Below are 19,616 nucleotides of genomic sequence, written 5' to 3' on the forward strand. Positions count from 1 at the left end.
TTTTGTTGGAACATTATTGTGTGAAACTTATGATTTGAGTTACCTAAAATTTGAAATTTTTACAAGTCAATTGATTTTGACTTTTCATCGTGGTTATTTTTCAAAATCACGATGCACTGATTTTAAAATGTGCTTAAATTCAATAAATATTGAATTTGCAAAATAAAGAACTCAAGTAAAAACATTAGCTATTTCCCATACTTTTAACTCATCTACCAAAGTTTAGGAGTTTATCATTACAAGTTTCACATTAGATTTTTACAAATACAATATAATGAAATGTATAAATTGATGGACTTATAAAAGAGACATTTGCAAAAATAGCAAAAAAAACTATGATAACAGGATCATCGTCACTATATTTTTTAAATTACAAAAATAACAAATTTAAAAGTGGATAAACCTCTAATAACAATCTCATAGGCTTATGATATTATTAAATATTTGTTATATTCGTTATATTCGCAATATATAAAAAAAGTGATTTGAGTTATTTTTTTTTCTAAATTTTTTGATATTTGATGCAATTTTTTAGTGGATGAAATATCAAACATTTTATATATTATTTAATTTTTTTGGTTATATTTTATAAATATTTTAAAGTTTTTCAATTGATAGGTACACTGGTAATAAAAAAGAAAAAAACAATATTAAAAGATTATGTAAAAGAAGGGAAAGATATAGATTTTGGGGGAAGAATTTATAGGATGATAATGGTTGGGCAGAGTGTGAAAACTGAAACACCCAAAAAGCTTCTCTAAACTTTTTGCTTTTTTCCTCTTACCTCTGATTTGCTCATCACTTTCTTTCTTTTTCCCTGCTTCCATTGCCCTAATCAGAACCTTCATATTCCTAAACAAATTTCTTCTAAAAGTCAAAAATATCCATTGCCTTCTCCTTCTCCTTCTTCTTCTCCTTCCTCATTCTCATCCTCCTCTCTTTCCCCTTTTTTCTTTCCCTTCTTCTTCTTCTTCTTCTTCTCTCTCTTATGGAAGTCTCTGTAAGTAACATTTTCCTCTCTCCTTTTTTTTTTCCTTAATAAAAAAAACTTCTTCTTCTTCTTCGTCTGTCTCTACTACAGATCTCTATCTATTGAGTTTCATTTCATTTCAATTTATATTTCTCTGTTTATTTTTTTTTTATGCAAGATTTATTCAAACAGAAACAGTGGCCAAATCCACTTGCAACACCACCAAATCCCGGCGTTTGGAGACTGGGATAAGGCTAAAGATTTGCCGATCACTCAGTATTTCGAAACAGCTCGTCAAGCCGGTTTGATCCGCTACAGTTCCTCCTCCGGAGAAAGTGGCCCCTGCCTTCCTCCTTCCGACTTGTACTCCGCCGATCGGATGAAACCTCCGCCACTCCCCACCACCGCGCGCAAGGTCTCCATATATCTCTTAATTGTTTACCTCCGATTACAATGACGAATTGAATCTCTCTGTTTCTTTGTAGTACTAATTTCAGAATAAATCGAAGGGATGAGGGTAGGTATTTTCCGAGAAAATGAAGCGATATTTTTCTAGGGAAACAAACAAGGAATTTATTAGAGGTTTTTTTTTTCTTTCTTCTCTTTAATTATTGAATTAAATCACGGGAAATTGGGTTGGTGAAAGGAATGAAACGCGAAATGAGGGTGAGGGTGAGGGTGAGGGTGAGGGTGAGGGTGAGAGTGTGGATATGGAATATACTTATTGAGACACGTGGCGGGACTTTGCAGGGACGGGTGAGGGAAAAGCGTTACCCGCATGTGGGATTAAAAGAACATCATCAAATTCCAATAAAGAAACAGCAAATGATGATGATGCAGCAAGGGGGGAGAGTGTTCGACGTGACGGAAACGGGGGGTGCCCGAAAGTTGAAGCAAAACGACCTGTCCTCCATTCCCCGTCCTCCGCCTAGATCTAATCTTACTACAATTCCTAAACCTGTTGATGAAGATCTCTACAAAATCCCACCTGAACTCCTCCATTCTTCTAAGCGGGTATTTCCTTCCCTCCTCTTCCACCTCTTTTTCTTATTTAATTAATAGTTTCCTCTCTACCTCAATCCACATAATCTAGACATTTTTCTTTTTTTCCTTTCTATGAATGATTCGTATTTGATTTCGCCACTGTCAATTCAAAGATAATGAAAACCGATCTTTTTACTTCTATCACAAAGCAATAGTCAACGTTGAGTTGTCCATTTGCGATTATGGGTCTCCCTCATCGTGAATTGATGAGACATCGAGTGTGAAACTTTTTTTTAATAATGGGCAACATTTTTTTTATTTAGAATTTGTGGTGCATCTTGAAATCATCTTCAGGGTCTCGTCAACTCACGATGGTGTGGACTAGTAATTGCGAGTGGACTCTAAGAAAAATTAATCGTCGGTTGGTGCTTTGCGACATAAGTAAAATGGTAGTTTTTTATTGTTTCAAAATTTGAGGCATTTGGTATTAGAACTAATAGAATGTATGTATAAATTAGAAGTTGAAATCTGAAAGCGAGTTAAACTTTTGGAAACAGAAAAAAGAAAACAAAATTGTTATACTCTCTATATTGAGTTTGTGATACAAAAAAGAGGAAAAGATAGGATCTGTTTCTCCTTTTAAGTTTTTTTTCTAAAATTAAATAGTTGGTTATTTTGCAGTTGTGATTAGTATATATCTTATTTATCAAGTATCGTTTTTTTTAAGACTATTTGGAAACAGGGGGTTTTATTTAATCAAACGTAGATTTCATACTTCTACTAATATCTAGTATGTATTTGACAGTATATTTACAATTTTTGTCAAAAATATAAAAAGTAAACAAACTGTTTACTGATATTTTGTATGAATTTGATATTATATTTACAATTTTTTCAAAATTTAATATTTACCCTTGATAGAAAACACCACTAAAAAACAAAAATATATTATGCTTAATTTTTTTGTTGAGTATAAATATTTTATTTATTTTACTACTTTTTGATCATTTTCTTATTTCTTATTTATATTTATAATATGAAAATTAACAATCAAATGATTAGTTTGACCCTGCTTTAGCTTTGAATTTGTCTTTTTTTTTTTAAAAAAAAAAATGTTTGATAGATTTTTAAACTGTAAACTTTTTCTCCGATGCATTTTTTTAACTTTAAATTTTGTGATTAATTAAACTTTAAATCTATAATTTTTTATCTAGTAGAGCTTTAAACTTTATAGATTTTGAAAATTTTGAGTATCGAAAATGTTCATACTTCTGTTCAAAACATCTAACATAACATGTCTGATATTATTAGGGTGTCTGAAATTATTAAGACTTTAAAATATTTACAAACTCTTATTTTAGTTCTTGATATAAAGAAAATTTGTTAGTGTTTAATCCAAGAAAATTTGTCAGTTTTGTTATATTTCAGATTTTTACTTTAGGAAACAACAAAGATCTGATCTGATCATTACTTTTGCACTAAAGAGAGAGACAAAGATTCCACTTCAGACTTTCTAAAACATCTGATTATTACTGTTTTTATTTTTTTAATTATAACTTTTTTTAGGCTTATTAATTATAAAATAAATATGTAAATATTTCTTTATTTTGGCTGTATTTGGACGTGAAGAAAGTTCACTGGCCCCCCACAACAAAATTATTCATGAGTCAGTACTATAAGTTGTTTGTTTCGTTTTGAATATTTTTCTTGATTGAAAATTTGTTTTGGTACTTCTCTTTTTTAGAGAAATCATTATTCTGGTACTTCTTATGGAACTTTTTGAATTTTAGTTTATGTATTTTCATTAAATCCTAATTTTAGTCAATAATACTTGTTTATTGTCACATTATTTTACTAACATTTATATAAATTCATTACAGAAAAAAATTAACCGATATAGATATAAAATAATAAATTGTCGAAATAGAGATTTTAACTCTAAATACAAATTGATATTAACATCCTTTCAATTTGTTTTTTTTTTTTTCTTTTTCCTTTATAATACAGAGCAAAATGAAGGGGCTGTTTTCAAGGTGTTTGGTACCTGCTTGCAATTAAGAAATTAAATCTTGGTGGCCCTTATACATTGGAGATCAGCACTATGATATGAGAAAATTGTTAATCTATCATATCTAATACCCTTTGGTATTCTATTTTATTTTTTTATTTTTATTTTTTAACTTTTTTGTTTTAGTTTTAAGAAAATAGAAAGAGAATAGATTGAATCAGTTGTTGTTGTTCTAATTTTAATGTGATGTAAAAAAGATTCATATAGAAATGTTGAGAGGTACTTACTATCTATCAATGAATTACAATGCATCATCACATCAGAGTTTTGGGTTTAGTTAGCTATGAACACTACCACATCAATCTAATTTAATGAGTGAAAACTAAAGTAATAGGAGTTATGTAATTCTGTAATATGTAGTTTCTGAAAATTATAATTTGAACATACGAGATAAAATGGTTAAATGTTATTTTGGTTTCTAAGCTTTGGATGGTTTGACAGTTTGGTTTCTGGTTGTGTTTTCTTATTTTTGGGACAGTTCACCATTTGTCCTCCAGTGGGGTGGATCTATGTAGTAAGTTTGGAGATCAAAATTTGATAAAATATCTAGACAGCCAATGTCATAAGTTTGTAACACTTTTGACTTTTGTTGGCCTATGAATGAGGTTATTACATATTGAAAAAAGAGACAAAAAAAAAAAAAAAACACAAATTTACGTAGAAACATTTATATCAAGTGAAAAACTAACGATATTCTTCTTTTTATTATTTTCTGATAAATTTTAAAGAATAGATAGAATACAAGAAGGAATAAAGAAGAAAGAAAAAAAATTTAAAAACTCAAGTAAATATTTCCATAATCTTTTCAAAAATACCTAAATGCCAAGCTCACTAATTTTAATGCCACCGAAAAAGATGAATTTAATTTAAGATGGTGAGTGAGAATGATTAATATAAAGGCATATCCAAATAGTAAAACTAGGCGTCTCAGTCTAATTTAAAAGAGGAATTGAAATTTAAAAAATTTACGATATCATCATTGATTCACGAGTTTGTTCATTAAACTTGATTGCTATGTGATTGTTACTTGATCGTCATTTAATTTACATTTTACATTTTTTATTTTTATTTTAGTTTCTCTTATGAGACTCATAGTGATTTGATTACCTTTAAATTGTCGTCTAATTACTCTTTTCATAATAATTTTTTATATTGCTTGATAGTCTTTTAAATCTCAATCTCATTAGTTTCTATTCTTGTCGACACATCTAATGCTATTTGATATTGATTGTTATTTAATTGCTATCGTTATTTATTTATTATTTGATGGTTATGTGAATGTTATTTAATACATAGATTGTATATATATTTATTTGTTTTCTTAATTTCATGTGACCTCAGTTTTCTTTTGCCACATTACCAAATCACCATTTCTTAAGGTTTGACTTGAAAAATTAGGTGATTTAAGTACCAAACTTTCATGTTTGCTTAGTAGAAAATAAAAAGGAGATTCACCGTGGCCGATTCATAGTATAGTTGATAGTAATTTCTAATAGTCATTTGATCTGATTACGATATGAAAATCTTTTATTTTTGTCAATTAGTTAGTCATCCGATTAACTTTTGATTGTTATATAATTACCTTATTTTTTTTCACCTAACTTATAGATTTTCAAAATAACATAAAGTATCAATCAAATGACAAGCAAATTGAAATCATAAAGTAGTTCAAAATATCTAATGAAAACCCCAAGAAAATCAAATAGAAATCACAAAGTAAACTTGAAATTGCAAGTCCAATACTTAATATATGATAAAAATAAGATGAAAAATCAAATAGTATTCGAAAAAAAATCACAACATACGTAATATGATGCAATTAGATAGCAATTGTATGCAATGAAATAAAAATTAGATAGCAATCACATGATTATCGATTACTTCTCTCTTTGAACATACCTTAGGACTGTTGTTACCTTTTTGGGTTGTGAAAGGACCAGTAGCAAAGTAAATATGCGCAACTAAAATCAAATAGTTTCATCATTTCAATATTCTTAATTTTTTTAAAAATTAATAAAGTTGTTTTGCCGATTAGAATTCTTATTTGTCCTGCTCACAGTTCAAACAATCTCACTTTTAACTTTTATACTTACTTAATAAATCATTAAATAAATAAATAAGTAAACACACCTATCTAATTTTACTTAAAATAAAATAATCATAAACCTAAATGTTTTGTTCTAAAATTTAAACCAAAGAGATCATGAAGCAAAATATATATATAAATGTTGAATTGTACAACAATTCATATCTAAATTTAACTAGATAAGTTAATGTAACACATGAAAAAATATCTTATCTAACTATAAAAAGTAGAAAACAATCTATTCCTAAAAGTCTATTCTTTCTCGTTCAATCCTAAAATCTCACAACTCCTTAAAAGAATGGACTATATTTGGCAATTTTCCATCTTATCTGTACTACTCATAGTTATTTCATTGATTTATGAAATTAATTCTTGGGCATCCATTTTTCTTTTAATTTTCAGTTTCCTATCAACCTCAAATAATATTAAGTATATAAAAATAGCTGTAGTAGATAACAATTACATGACATCAAATGAAAATCACAAAGTATATCAAAAATAACAATCTCATAACAATCAGATGTCAATTACAAATGTTAAGACAGCCCATTAGTTTTGTTGTTATTACACATGTGTTTTGTATTTTTCTATGGCCCATTGTTGCAAAGCCCATTGAGAGCTTCTAGAAATTGTTTGTTATAAGGGAAATTACCAAAAATAGCTTTAAAAAGGAGGGTTAAATCACTTTTGAGATAGTTTTTGAAAATAAAGAGTTTTAGGACAATTTAAGTGTAAATGTACAAAAATGTCCTTTATTAATTTCTCTTTTCCTTTCCCTTCTCTTCCACGTAAAAACTTTCGGCTTTCGCTTTCCCTTCTCTTTCGCGTACAGTTGTTTCCCTTTCCCTTCTCTTTCGCATAGAACACCTCAAGTAAAAAAAAAAAAAAAAATCGCCTTTTGTTGGCTTTTGAAATTTTCCGCTCTATTCCTACACTCTGCTCTTCGAAGATACTTTGATCGTTCATCACTTGCCGTTCGTCGGTCCTCCATTGCATTTCGTCGCTTCTCCTTTTCGAACCATTCAATCAACTTTGAGTCTTTTCTCTTATTGCAGTGAGTTTTATCTCTAACCCATTTTTAATTTATTTGCTGTAAATGTTTGATTTAGGTATTTGTTGTGAGTTTCATCCGTCTAGTTTAGGCTTTTTTGGAATCGACTTATTTGCTGGAAATTAGTTTAGTCAAAGTTTGGTTTAGGTTCTTAGAAAGTTAAATGGGCAGTGAAATGAATTGAAGTTAAATATAGTTGGCATTTTGCTTCTTTTTCTTGGGATCCCTTCTTTAAATCTAAATTGGCTACCTTTTAGAAGTGAAATTGAAGCTCTTTTATTTAGCAGTGAGTTTTTTTTTTACATTGCTTTCTATCTATTGTGCATTATTGTCTTATATTGTGAGCAATTTCATGCCGCTATGGATGCTTCTCAAACCACTATGGCTTTCACTTTGATCACTTTCACTTTAATCCATTTGGAGTGATTCTATGCATGTTTATATGCATTAGTTTGTATTGTTCTATGCATGTTTAGTTTGTATTAGCCCTTCATGGTTTATCTCGCACATATCTCGCACCTTCCAAACTTTCGCTATTTATTTTAAAATCAAATTAGTACACCTCATAATCCATTTAGAGTGATTCTATGCATGTTTAGTAAGTCTCTTAGGCCCTCATGGTTTATCTCGCACGTATCTCGCACACATCTTGCACACATCTCGCACGTATCTCGTACACGTCTCACACATTCCAAACTTTCACTATTTATTTCGAAATGAAATTGGTACCCCTGCTAATCCATTTGGAGTGATTCTATTAATGTTTGTTAAGTCTCTTAGGCCCTCGTGGTTTATCTCGCATGTATCTCACACCTTCCAAACTTTTACTATTTATTTTAACTTTCACCATGCTGTTATGACATGTTTAGTATTGCTGTTATGACATGTTTAGTCAGTCTCTTATGCAATTATTATTTCATTTGTTCCTTTTTGTTCAGGCTTCAATTATGATAGACATCGATTGATGGACCCACGTACAAGATTAATCCTTCCCATCCTTGGCCAGTTGTCATTGTCGACTCCATTCCACTACAACGAAATAATAGTGATTGTGGCGTATTCACCATTAAGCATTTTGAGTACATAGCTGCTGGTTTTGATTTAGATACATTATGTCAAGAAAACATGTCCTACTTTAGAAAACAATTGGCATTTCAATTATGGACCAACACTCCTATGTATTGAACTTTGTTGCGAGATTTGTAGGAGTTGTATATCATGTATGTTGCAAAATATATATCGATTCTTCTCTATAATGCACAAGTATAGATGCTATATAAATTATGAATGGTCAATTGATGACATTCAAATATCATATTTGTTTGCAAAACTACTTGTAGGTAAACGATCGCTTCATATTTTTTATGTTTATTAAGAAAATCGTTTAGACTTTACTAAACGATCGCTTAAAGATATATGCACGATCTTTTACATTAGTGTGATTACATATAAACGATCGCTTAATATTCTTTTAGATATTAGTGTGGTTTATATAAACGATTGTTTAATATTTTTTATGTTTATTAAGAAGATCGTTTAGACTTTACTAAATGATCTCTTAAAGATATATGCACAAATCTTCTACATTAGTGTGATACATATAAATGACCGCTTAATATTCTTCACCTGTATGTTTAGGAAATCGCTTAATATTCTTTTAGATATCAATGTGCTTTATATAAACGATCACTTAATTAAGTCAAAATGATCTTTTAAATATGTATATACGATCATGAAAGCAGCTGTGTAACAAATAATTAAAAAATATATAAATTAAAGCAGCTGAGTAGTAAAGAATTAAAAAATATATAAATTAAAGAATTACAAACTAAACGAATAGTCGTGTGAAATATATAAACGATCGTTTAATACAATTAAACGATCGTTTAGTTATTTTAAACGATCGTTTAGTTATGTTAAACGATCTTTTAGTTACGTTAAACGATCGTTTAGTTACTTTAAACGATCGTTTGACGTTACTAAACGATCGTTTAGTTATATTTAAATGATCGTGAAACCAGTTTGTATATTAAACAAATTAAAATCTGTGTCAATACGTGTGTTTTTTGTGTTCCTAAATGAATAAGCCAGTTGTTATTTTCGTCTTCTTCATCTATCTAGAAGCACATAAAGTAAGAATGTTCGGAGACATCATTAAGAAAACACATCCAGACAGATAAATAACAAACTAAAAGAAAAGTAACATTCATTAATTAGTGTAATAATTAGTACATTGGTAGAGAAGTTTCTAATTTTGTATGCTCGACTTCTCGGTATATGAAATTGTATTGGTACACGTTAATCTGTTGTGACCTATTTCTTTACATCGACCATACTTTTGTAATTTCGGAGCTTCACCAACACTTGGAATCCTTTTTTTCTTCGGTCGACCAACTCTTTTGACTATTTTCGGAGGTAAAACAATCATATGTACATAGTTTTCGCTTGTCTTCCAATCTGACCGATTTCCAACTAGGTAGACGACCTCCGCATATGCTGCCAACAAATATTCATTGGTGTAATAATTAGCACATAATCTATAAACATTTATATTACGATCCCGTGCTGCAGCAATGGCATGTGAGCATGGTAGTTGCTCAGCTTGAAACTCCTTGCAAGTGCACTCTTGCAAACTAAATCTTTTACTTCAATTCCTTTTTCACTATCCATTGAACTTTCTAAGAACCTAAACCAAACTTTGACTAAACTAATTTACAGCAAATAATTCCATTCCAAAATAGCCTAAACCAGATATTTACGGATGAAACTCGTAACAAATACCTAAACCAAATATTTACAGCAAATAAATTGAAAATGAGTTAGAGATGAAACTCACCGAAATAAGAGAAAATGCTCAAAGTTGATTGAATGGTTCGAAAAGGAGGAACGACGAAATGCACTAGAGGATCGACGAACGGCAAGAGACGAATGGTCGGAGTATCTTCGAACGACACTAGAGCGTAGCAAAGTATCGGAGCAGAGCGATTTTTTTTTTTTTTTTTACTTCAGGTGTTCTACGCGAAAGAGAAGGGAAAAGGAAACAACTCTACGCGAAAGAGAAGGGAAAGAGAAAGCTGAAAGCTTTTATGTGGAAGAGGAGGGAAAGAAAAAGAGAAATTTAATGAAGGGCATTTTTGTCCATTCACACCTAAATTGTCTTAAAACTCTTAATTTTCAAAACCTATCCTAAAAGTCATTTAACCCTCCTTTTTTAATCTATTTTTGGCAATATCCCTTGTTATAATGGATATGATCTTGTATGGGTGTGTTTAGAATAAGAGTTTTTCCTCCTAGCTTTTTGTTATATATTTGTTTGCAATTTCAATTAAAAAATATTAATGAAAGCTTGAGGTTTCCCTTGTTTAAATTATTTCTACTTTCTCTTCTCTTAAACATCAAGATGGTATCATAGCTTTATGTTCAACGACCTCACAAATTTTTTCGGCCTAATGCCGTCCAAGTAATCTCCAAAAACAATGAGCAATAGTGGCTCCTCCTCCCTCCTTGGTGAAGATTCATCTAGAGATTCATCTTCTATTTCTCAAATATTCTGTTCTGGATAAAAAATATCTCTAATAAAACTAGGAGATGACAACTACTTGCTATGGAAATTCCAGATCATTACGACACTTGAAGCATATGATCTCGAATCATTCATTGAATTGACAGTCAACATACAAATACATCAACATACCTAAAATTTCGATACCGACTGCAACCGGAAGCTCTTCAGCTTCTACGATACATATCTGAATCCTTAATACAAGCTTGGAAGAGACAAGATAGACTAATCTCATCATGGCTTCTTGGCTTAATGAGTAAAGGCATACTAAATCAGATGCTCCATTGCACCTTTGCCAACGGATCTTGAAAACTTTCCAAGGTATCTATTCTTCTTGATATTTAGCATAGGTTATGCAATTTAAAAATAAACTTCACAATATGAAAAAGGGAGCTATGCTGTTAAAAGAATATTTCCTTAAAATCCAGCAATGTGTTGATGCTCTAGCTTCAATAAACAAACATGTCTCCACATCGATGATCTCATACTGTATATTGTTGCAGGATTAGGAACTGAATATCAATCTATGATCTTAGTTATCTCTACTCGTACTGACTCTCCAACTGTTCAGGATATTATGTCTCTTTTACTTACTCAAGAATCACATATTGAAAATAAAATTGCCAATGATGTATCCCTACCCACGGTGAATGTTACTACTCAATCATAAGAAAAGGAGGGTGAAGTCACAAAGAGAGGAAATCAAAATAACTTCCAATACACAAACAACTCACAATACATCTCACAACTTAGGTTACTCTGCAAACTCATCTACTTCTTCATATACTAATACATTTCACAATCCACAGATGTCTGCAATGGTTGCTTTTCCTAATCCAAACATTGACAGCAATTGGTACCTTGACTTGGGAGCTACGAATCATTTAACTCACAGCTTGAGTAATCTATCTACTAGATCTGAGTATGGTGGAGGAAATCAAATCTATGCAGCAAATGTGTCAGGTCTACCAATATTTCATTATGGTTCTTCAAATTTAATTCATAATTTGTTCCATCAAAGTTGTTAGTTCTTGAAAATTTACTTCACGTCCTTTTCATTACAAAGAATTTGATTAGTGTCTCTTAATCTGCAAAAAAAAAAAAAAAATAATAATAATAATAATAAAAAATAATAATAATAATAATAATTAAGTGTTCTTTGAATTTCATCCCACCTTTTGTTGTGTGAAGGATCTGGGAATTGGCCAAATACTTCTCGAAGGACACCTCTGTGATAGTTTATACCAATTTAGTCTAAAATCTTCTCATCAAAGTCCTCTGAAGTCTGCACCCAATAAAAGTTTTAGTGCTTTAACTACTGTCTTATTTCATTCTCTTGTGAATGCTACTAATATATGGCATAGACGATTAGGCCATCCCCACCCAAATGTTATCAGAAATATGTCCATAATGCCAATATCAATATAAATAAAATGAATTTCTGTGAAGTGTGTGCACTAGGTAAACATCATGCTCTTCCTTTTCCTAATTCCAAAACACAATATTCATATCCACTACAACTCATAGTGTGTGATCTTTGGGGCCCTACTTTTAACATGTCTAGAAATGGCTATAGATACTACATTAGCTTTGTTGTGCTTACAGTAGGCATACCTGGATATACTTTCTTCGATCTAAGTCTAATGCATTCTTAGCGTTTAAAAAATTCAAAACACTCATTGAAAAACATCTTAGTTCATCAATCAAAAGCCTTCAACCTAATCGGAGTAGTGAATTCAAAACAATTATACATTACCTAAACAACCATGGCATTACACATAGATTAACCTGTCCATACACCTCACAACAAAATGGAATAGTTGAGAGAAAGCACATACACATTATGGACATAGATCTTACCCTTCTTTCTCAAGCCACCTTAGCCTTATCCTTTTGGGATGAAGCTTTCTCTACAAGTGTTTATCTCATTAATTACCTACCTACACCCATCCTTAACCAACTTATCCATTGGAGAAGTTATTTGGTTGGAAACCTAACTATCCTTCTTTAATTTTTTTTGGCTGCAAATGTTATCACTTCATCATACCCTATCAGCCTCATATATTGTCTTACAGATCCATACCACGTACCTTCCTAGGTTGCAACTCATCCCACAAAGGTTATAAATGTCTTTCACAAGATGGTCGTATCTACATATCTAGACATGTCTTATTTGATGAAAATTCCTTTCTCTATGCATCATTCTCATCTCATTATATAACTTCACCAACAAAAAATGTCTTGCATCCTCCAATCCAATCCATAATTTATAAGTCAACAATGAATCATAATGAAGAGAGGCAACACATTAACACAGTTACTAATAACATTGATCATCTGAATCCTACTATTGTGTATCCTTTAAAGACAGGTACTCAGGATCAATTTGAAGAAGAATCAACAAGAGAAGAACATTGTGATGAAAAAATGTCATCACAGACCTGAGATGACTCAGTCAATACCAATCAACCTTTAAATCTCAATACTCATCCAATGGTGACTTGGAGCAAAAATGTTATTTTTAAACCTAAAGTTCTATTAATTGATTATATTGAGCATGAACCTACTAATGCTAAAAAAAGCATTAAAGCATCCTCACTGAAGGAAAGCTATGGAAGAAGAATTTCATGCATTAAACGAAATAAAACATGGAGCCTAACTCAGAAACATAATAACTAGAAATTTTTTAGGTGTAAATGGGTTTTTAAAATCAAAAGAAACTCATATGAGTCAATTGCTAGATATAAAGCTTGGTTAGTTGCTATAGGGTTTCATCAAACACCTAGCATAGACTACAATGAAACTTTTAGTTCGGTTGTGAAACCAGTCATAATTCATATGCTTATAACAATAAATATTATGAAAGGATAGGCTATAAAGCAGCTAGATGTTAATAATGCCTTTTTACATGGTGAATTAGAAGAAAATATTTACATCGAACAACCTTATAGATTTGAAGTAAAAACATCTCATCCACTTGCCTGTCAACTAAGAAATTCTATCTATGGGCTAAAACAAGCACCCTAAGCATGATATGAAAAGTTTTGTTCTAGTTTACAGACCTTAGGCTTCCGGACATCTAAAGCAGATTCATCAATTTTAATTCGAAAAAACTCCTACTTCATGTTGTTATATTCTGGTATATGTTGATGATTTAATTATTATGGGAGATTCTAAAAAGAACTTGGATAATTTGATTAATAAAATCCTTTAAACAACAACTTTGCTCTTAAAGATCTCGGGACACTCAGTTACTTTATTGGGGTGGAAGTATCATATCCTACAAGTGGAGGTATGTTCGTATCTCAAACAAAAGACATTACCAATTTGTTGCATAAGACAAAAATGATTGAAGCAAAATCAATCTCAACTCCAATGGTAAGCGAGCCATTACTATCTGCTTATCAAGGCAAACAATTTCATGACATCTATATGTATTGTAGTACTATTGGAGCTTTACAATATGTCACACTTACACATTCCAGAATATTATATATTGTAAACAAAGCACGCCAATTTATGAATTATCCTAATCTTACACATAGGCAACTTGTGAAGCGCATTTTGAGATATCTTAAAGATACCTTATCTCATGGATTATGGCTTAGACATTCTATCAACTCATCACTTTTTGGTTTTGTTAATGTTGACTAGGCATTTGATCTTGATGATAGGAAGTCTACTTCTAACTAATATGTTTACTTTGGTAATAATTTAGTCTCTCGGGGATCAAAGAAACAATCCATTATTTGTAGATCTATTACTGAAGTAGAATACAGGTGTTTGCTTTACTTGCTCTTGACCTGGTATGGATTCGTCCACTGCTATTTGACTTATGTATTACTATACCTCATCCTCCTATTCTGTGGTGTGATAATCTTAGTATAGTTCACTTAAGTGCAAATCCCATATTACACTAAAAAACAAAACATGTTGAGCTCGATATTTATTTGTTCGAGATTTGATTCAAAAGAAGAAAATCTAAGTGTGTCATCTTCCAACTTCACAATAGATAACAGATATTCTTACCAAACCATTATGATCTGCTTCATCCTTTCATAAGCTGAAGAATAAACTCTCTGTTATTGATGCCACATCCGTTGGTTTGTAGGGGGTGTTAAGGTAGCCCATTAGTTTTGTTATAACACATGTTTTATATTTTGAGAAAACTGTCAAAATAGCAAAATCTTGGATAGAAAAAAGAAAAATAGCAAATCCCAAAATTATTTTGATTTATGGAAAAACCGCCTGCCAAATTATTTTTTCAATTTTTTTTGCCCGAGTATACACCTCTGTGAATGGCAATTGTTCACACACAAATACAGTATATTTATTGAGGTCAAAAAATCAAACGAAATATCATAGAGCACAAATACAGTGTATTTGTAAACACAATCACTTTTGGTAAATCTTAACCAAATAAAAAAATATTCTATTATTGCAGAAGATTGAACCAACATCCCTAAAGATATGACTTTAGTTTCTACATCCCTTAATTAATAGGATTTAAATCAAGTAATTCACGATTTTTATATTTCATATTATTTATAAAAATATATTAAATAATACATATTACAAAGTTTTAATAAAAATTTCAATCTACATTTTATATCATCTCCTAAAATCGTCAATTTGAATTCAAATTTTACCTCGTATCCCTAAAATAACTTCAAAGATAAATTCAAATATTTTGCATTTTTTATTCTTCAAATTATTTATAAAAAAATAGACATAAATAATACATAGGTAAATTTTCATAAATACAACAAACTACTAAAATATTTACAGCCCGTGTAACAAATCCTATAAAATTTGCCATTTTTTTAAATATTCCATGTTTGCCCTTCTGTCTTTCTTCTCCTGCTGCAATTTTTACTATCGTCTTTCTTCTTTTTCTCTTTTTTTTTTTTTTCGCTGTGATTTCTTTCTATCGTCTTTATTATTTTACTCATCTTTTTTTTTTCGTCGTTTAGATTATGGTAATTAAATTTAAAAGATTATATATAGAAAATCTTGAAAAAATTTATTTAAATTGAAGTAGCCAAATCTAGACGATCGTGCAAAAAAAATAAAAGATTGTTTTCCAAAAGAATTAAAAAAAAGTCGTTTGGCCAAAGCTAAATGATCATGTACTAAAAAATCTTGAAAAAATAAACGGTCGTGTAAACAAATCTAAACAATTGTGTACCAAAAGAATCTTGAAAGATTTCGTTTAGCCAAATCTAGATGATCCTGTACCAAATTTTGAAAAACAAATCATTTATATTTTATCTCAAATCTAAACGATCGCATAGCCGAATCTAAACGATCTTGTAAACAAATCTAAACGATCGTGTAACCAAATTAAACGATAGAATAAAAAAAAATAAATCGTTTAGATTTGGTTCTCCAAATCTAAATGACCAAATCTAAACGATCGTGTATCAAACAATAGACAAACCTAAATGACCGTGTACCAAATACATTATGCGCGTTGCTGACGACATGGTTGACGGAATATTTTTGGTATTTTTCAGTGTGGGCCTATGAGTTTTTTCCGTTTTTGAAATTATTATATACGGTGTAAATATTTTGCCGCTTTGTTATATTTTTGAAAAGACCCCTAATACATAATACATATTTGATATTTTAACATTATTTTCCACCCCAAACCATGAGTTTTAATTCAAATTTTTAACATTATTTTTAAATCCAAAGTTTACATGTTAATTTTAGATTGTTAGCGTTTGAATCCTTAAGATTATGTCAAAGATAATATTTTATATATTTATAATATATATTACACCTTAAAGCGTTAGTTTTAATTCAAATTTTAAACATTAATTTGTATTATTTATGAAACAATAATTTAAGAAACAACGGTAGTGTAACGCCCCAAAAATTAAGATAATTTTGGAGTTAATTATCTTAATTTTGTTTAATTATATTTAATTTATTGGGCGTTATTTGGAATTCATTTAATGAGAATTATTTGATTTATGTGGGAATTGAAATTAATTAAATATTTCTTGGATGAATATTTAATTAATTAGAGGTTTTGGCATGTGGAGTTTGTTGAGTTTTTGATTAAATGGTAGGTTAAGAGGATTAAGTAAAGTTGTGGATTTTTAGTGTTGTTGAAGTTGAATTTAATTAAATAATTATGGATGTTATTTAATTAAATTGTGGGGTAAAAAGTTTGTTGGAGATTTAATAATTATATGTATATGTGGAAATATATATATAATTATTATGTTAAAGGAAAAGATAATTATATTTATTGAAATATAATTATTTAAGGAAAAAATAATTGTATTTCGGAGAAATAATATTTATTAAGGGAGAAAAGGTAAAGTAATTATATTTTGGGAAAATATAATTATTTGTAAAAGGATAATTATTTTGGAGAAAGATAAATAATAATTAATTATTGTAGAAAATAATTAATCAATAATTAGTTATTTTGGAGAAAGATAAATAATAATTAATTATTGTGGAAGATAATTAATTATTTTTGGAGAAAGGTAAATAATAGTTAATTATTGTAGAAGATAATTAATCAATAATTAATTATTTTGGAGAAAGATAAATAATAATTAATTATTGTGGAAGATAATTAATTATTTTTGGAGAAAGGTAAATAATAATTAATTATTGTGGAAGATAATTAATTATTTTTGGAGAAAGATAAATAATAATTAATTATTGTGGAAGATAATTAATTATTTTTGGAGAAAGATAAATAATAATTAATTATTGTGGAAGATAATTAATTATCCAGAAAGATAAATATTGTTTATGAAATAGAGTTGTTATGGTTGGGTTAAGATAATTCATGTTGGAAGTTATAAATGATTTATTGGAAAAGATTTAATTGATTAAATTAATTGAGGATTTAAGTTAATTTGAGATTTTGGAGGAAAAAGTTGGTTTTGGTGGAATTGGATTTAATTGAGTATATATATTTGGATATATATATTTAATTAATAATTTGGAAAAGTGAAGTTAATTATATTATGGAATATAATTATATTTGTTTGGAAAAGAAGATAATCCATGAGAAGAAAGATGGTTGATTTGATTGGACAAGAAAAAATATATATTTATTTATAAGAGAGAATAATGGTTTAAATAAATATATATGTTTATTGTAGACTTTGGTGAGAGAAAAATAATAATAATAAAGAAGTATTATTATTATTACTAATGATTATAAATGTCTAAGATTTTGTGCATTTAAGGCATTTATTTAGGAAAGATAATGAAAATAAAGATATATGTATATATTTGGTATTATATATATATATCCTAAAAGGAAAAGGAAAAAGAAATAATAATAATAATTGTTATTGTTATTATTTGGGTCTATAAATAGCATTGGAATGCTTAAGTTAAAAGTAAAGGAAAAAGAAAAAGGTTCTTCATCTTCTCCTCTAAGATAACCCTCTGTTGTCGCCGCCTCACCAAGTTGTATTTAAGTTTGGTCTCCTTGGAAGCTTGAGGATTTAAAGTGATGAATTTTTCATCAAGGATAAGAAAATTTTCCAACCTCCATTTGAGTAACCTTGGTAAGCCAATGAAATGAAATTAATATTTTATTAATTTAATTTGGGATCTATTTGGGGTTTCAAGGTTCAATTGGCTAAACTTTTTAAGATCTAAATCTTGGATTTTTTCCAATCAAAGTTGAATTGGTTTCAACCCCTTTTTGTTTGAGAAGTTAATTAATTTGGGAGAATTTTTGGATGTTAGCCAATTGCTAATTTTATTAATTAAGATACTGAGTTTTCCTTTTATGATTAGGATCAAGTTATTTGAAGAATTTTTACTGTCAGCTAGGGAGTACCTTGTTTGGCTAAAATCTCCAGGTAAGAGATTCTCCTACTAGACCTTCGAACTGAATTCAAGAGATCGCATGTAATTATGATTATGCATTGATGGTAGCTAAAATGCATAACTTGATGATTGATGATGATGACTGATGTTATGTTAATGACTGATAGATTGATGTTGATGATTGTTGATGCATGATATATTAATCACATGATTAAGGACGTTAAAATTAATATTCATGCCATGTTATGATGTTATGTTATGCTACATGCTATGAATAGGGTGTTCTGTTAACTTTGTCTATTAGAGTCGTACCTGCATGGGTGTCCTTTGGGATCACCACCTTTTTAGGACTGCGTAGTCCGACGGGACCGCCAGTCTGGCATTGACATAGACATGATTCGAATGATTCGACGGGATCACTCGCAGCCCGATTGTCTTAGTGTTTCCTTCGGGTACACTAAAGACCAGATTGTCCTAGGTATTCCTTTGGATTCACCGAAAACCAGATATGTTCCTACGGGATCACATGTTGCACGTGTTCGGGAACGTGCCAGTTCTTGGGTACCACTTTTCAGGACTCTAATGGGAAGTTAACAGACACCTAGCGGGACTAGTAGTAGGTCCCTTACTGAGTATATGTTTATACTCACTCTTTCTATGTTTAATATTTCAGGTAATGGTAAAGGTAGAGGCAAGCTGGCGAGCTATAGAGAAGAATCCGTGACATGCCATATGGGGACTTAGTTTTGCTTCCGCGTTTAGGTTTCAGTGTTTCAGCATTATGTTTTTAATGAAAATTTAGTCTTCCCTCGTTTGAAAAAGTGTCTCTTGTCATTGTTTCTTTTTAGTAATGACTTCAGCTTAGTATAAAGAGTTGGGTCGTTACAGGTAGGGATGATTCAAATTGATTCTGCAATTGTCCTATAATCGTGCTAAAAATTAAATCTTACCAATTTAATAATATTTTAGCACAATACTTTTTAGTTAATTATTTTCATACATTTTGAATAATTTTGCCAATTTTGCCAATTATTTTCACTTAAGGAAGATTTGAAGGTACGAGACGAAAGGAACTCACTG

General features: G+C 29.9%; 1 protein-coding gene across 1 annotated transcript; it reads left to right on the plus strand.

The window, feature by feature from the left end:
• Positions 1–688: 688 nt before the first annotated feature.
• On the plus strand, positions 689–4,279 carry LOC103485859 (uncharacterized). Its single transcript, XM_008443584.3, has 4 exons — positions 689–1,000; positions 1,149–1,385; positions 1,721–1,984; positions 3,962–4,279. The coding sequence occupies exons 1-4, from the start codon at positions 989–991 to the stop codon at positions 4,010–4,012; spliced, it is 564 nt and encodes a 187-aa protein (XP_008441806.2). The 5' UTR covers positions 689–988; the 3' UTR covers positions 4,013–4,279.
• Positions 4,280–19,616: the final 15,337 nt, after the last annotated feature.

The sequence above is a fragment of the Cucumis melo genome, chromosome 5 (genome assembly GCF_025177605.1).
Source record: "Cucumis melo cultivar AY chromosome 5, USDA_Cmelo_AY_1.0, whole genome shotgun sequence".
Classification (NCBI taxonomy): domain Eukaryota; kingdom Viridiplantae; phylum Streptophyta; class Magnoliopsida; order Cucurbitales; family Cucurbitaceae; genus Cucumis; species Cucumis melo.

Excerpts from the sequence above, each read along its gene's own strand:
- LOC103485859 (XM_008443584.3), top strand. Across the intron at positions 1,386-1,720 it reads TCCCCACCACCGCGCGCAAG|GGACGGGTGAGGGAAAAGCG; the intron begins GTCTCCATATAT and ends GGGACTTTGCAG. Across the intron at positions 1,985-3,961 it reads TCCTCCATTCTTCTAAGCGG|AGCAAAATGAAGGGGCTGTT; the intron begins GTATTTCCTTCC and ends TTTATAATACAG.